General features: G+C 61.0%; 2 protein-coding genes across 4 annotated transcripts in view; both read right to left on the bottom strand.

Annotated features, from left to right (window-relative positions):
• The window catches only part of LOC130586202 (sterile alpha motif domain-containing protein 12-like), a 5,339-nt gene extending 2,700 nt beyond the window's left edge, over positions 1-2,639 (bottom strand). The window contains exons 1-3 of one of the 3 annotated variants that reach the window (XM_057386917.1): positions 2,228-2,639; positions 1,621-1,706; positions 386-644 (exon numbers count right to left, since the gene is read on the bottom strand). In XM_057386917.1, coding sequence (XP_057242900.1) covers positions 386-644; positions 1,621-1,680 — 319 coding nt within the window. In that variant the 5' untranslated portion in view covers positions 1,681-1,706; positions 2,228-2,639. Of the gene's footprint in view, positions 1-385; positions 645-1,620; positions 1,707-1,966; positions 2,044-2,227 lie in introns of those variants that run through there. The other 2 variants (XM_057386915.1, XM_057386916.1) reach the window with 2 other exon arrangements.
• A 741-nt stretch (positions 2,640-3,380) lies between these two features.
• Positions 3,381-4,773, bottom strand: part of HADHB (hydroxyacyl-CoA dehydrogenase trifunctional multienzyme complex subunit beta) — a 15,028-nt gene continuing 13,635 nt past the window's right edge. The window contains exons 14-15 of the mRNA XM_057386919.1: positions 4,547-4,711; positions 3,381-3,935 (exon numbers count right to left, since the gene is read on the bottom strand). Of these exons, the coding sequence (XP_057242902.1) occupies positions 3,900-3,935; positions 4,547-4,711 (201 nt within the window). The 3' untranslated portion in view covers positions 3,381-3,899. The remainder of the gene's footprint in view (positions 3,936-4,546; positions 4,712-4,773) is intronic.

Below are 4,773 nucleotides of genomic sequence, written 5' to 3'. Positions count from 1 at the left end.
CACAAGATCAGTTCTGGGACTATTTTCTGCCTGCTTGGGGTCACTGCCCAGTCTCGTTTCAAAAGTTTTTCATCACTCCAATGAGTGGCTTTGTGTTTGTTATCCCCTATTTCACACAAGATCAGTTCTGGGATTATTTTCTGCCTGCTTGGGGTAGCTGCCCAGCCTCGTGGATCAAATCTTCCAGGATTCTTCTCTTATCAGCTCCTGCACTGATAAGAGACTTTGAATATTTTTGGGGTCAGGATGATGTCGGGGCTCCCCTATTCCTACTTGCGTTGCTCAGTCCCGGCTGCTTTGATCCTCGGGGACATCATCTTCACTCTGGGGATCGGGGAGAGGTGAACCCACCCCCCGAGGGGTGCAGCCCCTGCCCCCTGCTCACCGCCCGCGATGCTCCGCAGCTCCTGCATCTCGTGCTGCAGCCGCAGCCGCAGCAGCTCCCGCAGCAGCTCCCGCCGGCGGCTCCTCGGGGTGACCCCCAAACGCCTCAGGGACCCCTCGGTGAGGCGCAGCAGCGCTCGGCCCGTCAGGAAATGATCCCGAGCCCGCTCCGCCAGCGCCCCGGCCCCGTGCGCCGCCAGCCAGGAGCGCACCTCGGGTCCCGACCACCGCCCCGCCGGGCGCTGCGACCCCTCGGGCTCCTGCGAGGGACGAGACGGGAGCCGGGTTAAGCCTTGGAAGCCACAGGGACAAGYGCCAGCTGTGCCACGGTGGCCCCGTGCCAGCCGGAGCGCGGCCCGTGGTCACATCCCCGCGCTGATGGTGGTGGCTGCATCCCCAAACCCCCGCCTGTGGGGATCCTCCATCCCCGGGGATCCACAAATAACTTCCCGTAGGAATTCCCCATCCTCCACCCGTGGGGATCGCACATCCCCTGCCCTTTGGGGTCCCTTAAACCCTCACCCATGGGGTCCCCAAACCCCCGCCTGTGGGGATCCCCCATCCCCGGGGATCCACAGATAACTTCCCATCCTCCACCCGTGGGGATCCCACAGCCCCTGCCCTTTGGGGTCCCTTAAACCCTCACCCATGGGCGTCCCCAAAACCTCCTYCTGTGGGGTTTCACATTCTCCACCCATATGGATCCCCAAACATCTACCCATGGGGATCCCCAAACTTCCTCCTGTGGGGTTTCACATCCTCCATCCCCGGCGATCCACAAATAACTTCCCATAGGAATTCCCTGTCTTCCACCCATGGGGATCCCATATACCCKGCCCKTTGGGRTCCCTTAAACCCTCACCCATGGGGTCCCCAAAACCTCCTCCTGTGGGGTTTCACATTCTCCACACGTATGGATCCCCAAATCCTCACCCATGGGGGTCTCCAAACTTCCAATTGTGGGTATCCCACATCCTTCATTCGTGGGGGTCCCCACCCCCTGTCCTTTGGGATCCCTTAAACCCTCACCCGTGGGGATGCCCGAACCACCACCCGTGGGGGTCTCACATCCCCTGCCCTTTGGGGTCCCTTAAACAGTCACCCATGGGGTCCCCAAACCTCCTCCTGTGGGGGTTTCTCATCCCCCACCCCTTAATGTCCCCTCCTCCACTYCTGGGGGTCCTGGGACCGCACTGCTGTTGTCCGTGGGGGTCCCCACCCCCTGCCCCCTCTCACCTCATCCTCGGSTCCCCCCTCCAGCGGTGCCTCAGCCCCATCCGGCGCCGGGGGGTCCATGCGGAGCACRGGGGCAGCTCTGGCTCCTGCAAAGGGGGATCCATCAGCGAGGGTCCCCCGGACCAGCCCCCCCATGTCCTGCCAGCCCCCACCCGGGCACACCACCGTCCCGCGGTCCCTCCGGGGTTGTCGTGCTCCTCGATGCCACCCGCCCCGTGTCCCCCAGCACCCCGGTGATCCCGGCCCGGCTCGGCCGTGCCCTGAGCCCGCAGGGGACACCGGCACCACCCGGCTCCCCCGTCCAGCCGGGACCCCTCACCCCGTCCTTCTCATCCCCCTCTCCTACCTCGCTCCGGCTCCGTGCCCAGCARAAGGAGAACGAAAGGAACCTTTGCCCCGGCGCTGGCTCGGCGGGCACAGCCCCGGGCGTGCCCCGAGCGCTGCCCCACGAACGGGCACAAGGGATCCCAGGGTATCCCGTAGGACCGGCCGGGGTCAGAGCGGGCTCCATCCACACCGGGAGCCACCCCCAGCCCCTCCCGGATCGCTGCCCCAGCCCACCCCGCTCCCCTGAGCACCTTCCACCCCACACGGGCACAAAACGCACCGGAGCGGCTTCGGTCACGACAGTACCGATGGCAGAGAGGGTCCCACGGGCGGCGGGGACACCGGAGAGGCACCGGCGGGGCAGGGGAGGAGCGGGATGAGCCGGGGTTGAGTCACATCCGACGGGTGCAGCTCTGCCCGGCGCGGCTTGTGCGGACCGGCCCCGCCTGCAGCTCCCCAGGGCGCCTCTGGAAAGGGTTAAACTTCCCAAATAAAACCTGCTCAGGGCCCATTCCGGAGGGGTTTAACCGCCGTGAGGATGTGGCACATGGGCACAAGGGTCTGCGGTGGCCTTGGCAGCGCTGCAGAGTGGCTGGGCTCGATGCTGATCTAGTTTTTTTTTTTTTTTTTCCACCCTAAACAATTCTGCGATTCCAAACCCAGCGCGGCCCTGCCCCTCTGGCCCTGGCAGTTCCCCTCTCCCCCTGGAGCAGAACTCTTGCACAAGATTTTCAATAAGGAACAAACAGGACAGGTCAGGTGTGGCACCCATCCCTTATCTGAGAGCGGGGCTGGGCAGCAGCTGGTGGGCGGCAGAAACTGCTTCTGTCATGGAAAGGACTCCAAGGTGTGTGCGAGGTGCTTGAGGAGAAACTCTGCTCCCTGGCAGGTAACAGCCACCCTCAGCATCACGAAGCCATGAGGAACGAGTGAAGAAAATAATCAGGATATTAAAAGAACAACTGTCTCATCTTCGCAGATCCTTGGGAGAAAGGCAGCCCTGTGCACTTAAGTTTATCRACACATCAGGGCCACTTCCAGTGCCTAAAGAGAGATCCAGGAGAGCTGGAGAGGGACTGRGGGACAAGGGATGGAGGGACAGGACACAGAGAATGGGGTCACACTGCCAGAGGRCAGGGATGGATGGGATATTGGGCAGGAATTGTTTCCTGGGAGGGTGGGCAGGCCCTGGCACGGGGTGCCCAGAGAAGCTGTGGCTGCTCCTGGATCCCTGGCAGTGTCCAAGGCCAGGCTGGACATTGGGGCACCCTGGGACAGTAGGAGGTGTTTCTGTCCCTGCCCCTGACCTTTAAATGTCCCTGCCCACCCACAGCAGCCTGGGATTCCATGATKTCAGAGCCAACACCCCAGACACCACAGGAACAGTCCCCAAAGCATTTCAGGTGAGGGGAGGAAAAGAAAACAGCAAGAAATGGGTTTTGTCCTGATTTATTATGGTTCCATCAGCGACATTCTTCCATTTTTCAGATGCAATTTGCTCATTCCAACAGCATTTGGAGCAAACTGCCCCCTCAGAGCTCAGCCCAGCCCCTGGGGCTGAACCTGCTGCCCCCAAAGAGCTGCTCCTCCCCACAGCATTACCTCCCCTCTCAGCCCACCCACCTCCACTGTTTCACCTTCTCCTCAACTTCCAAACTTCAATTCTCCATAGAGAGCTTTGGAATAACGKTTGTTCCCCAGTGGGAGAAATCCTGAAGAGGGATCAGACAGGTTACAAGGAGCCTGCAGAGACTCTGAGCCACATTTGAACTGTTCCTCTTCTGGGAGTGGAATAGAGCTTGCTCATTGAATAAAAATTACTGCCTGAGTAGCTAAAAGGGGTTGAAAAAGGCCACAGATCCCCTGTCCAAGAAGGATGGGGTGTAGGGTTTGTTAGTGCATTGAAATGGCATTGCCAGGCACAGGATGGAGGGACAGCGCTGCCAGCGCCGTTACTGAGGGTAAAGCTCCACGATCATGGCGTGACCCTGGAACAGAGAGAGACAAAAGAGCACAGGAATGTTTTAATTATTAATTAATCTCTCTCATTAACAGAGAGGAGACTAATTGTTACAGACACAACCCAGGGCTCCCAGGCACAGCATCAGGAACATGAGCTACATTGGCTGGATAGGAGGTGGTGGACTGGTGGGGAAGTGGCCACTGACCCCTGGGTTGTGCCAGTTCTGGGGTGGCAGCAGGGCCAGGGCAGTGCTGGGGGCACCTCCAGGACCCTCCTGACAAGAGAGCCCTGGAGGGGCTGGAGAGTGTTCAGAGCAGGGAAGGGGCTGGAGCCCCAGGAGWGGCTGAGGGAGCTGGGAAAGGGGCTCAGCCTGGAGCAAAGGAGGCTCCGGGGGGACCTTGTGGCTCTGCACAACTCCCTGACAGGAGGGGACAGCCAGGGSGGGGGTCAGAGTCTGCTCCCAGRAACAGGAACAGGACTGAGCAGTGCTGGGGGCAGCCAGAAGTGCCCAAGGGAGCTCTGAACACCCAGCACCCACAGCTGGTGCAAGCAGACAGGATTCCAGAGTCCCAGCAGGACCAGCCCTGCCGTTCCTGCCCTCTCTCAAGGGCCCATGTGGAGCACAGCATCATTTACCTGCCCTCCTGCAGCACAGGCAGCCACCAGGCCATACTGGCCCCCCTCTTTCTTCAGCCTGTGGGCAGCAGTGATGACCAGGCGGCAGCCGGTGGCCCCAAAGGGGTGGCCCAGGGACAGGGAGCCCCCCCAGGTGTTGAACTTGTCCAGGGGAGGGGCTCCAACCTGTGGGGACACAGAGGGACACACCCCATTGTCACCTGGCTGGAAGGGTTCATCCCACCCCA

This window comes from Malurus melanocephalus, unplaced genomic scaffold (assembly GCF_030028575.1).
Source record: "Malurus melanocephalus ecotype Western Australia unplaced genomic scaffold, MMel_1.1 scaffold_1097, whole genome shotgun sequence".
Classification (NCBI taxonomy): domain Eukaryota; kingdom Metazoa; phylum Chordata; class Aves; order Passeriformes; family Maluridae; genus Malurus; species Malurus melanocephalus.
This window is presented reverse-complemented; position numbering and strand designations above follow the sequence as displayed.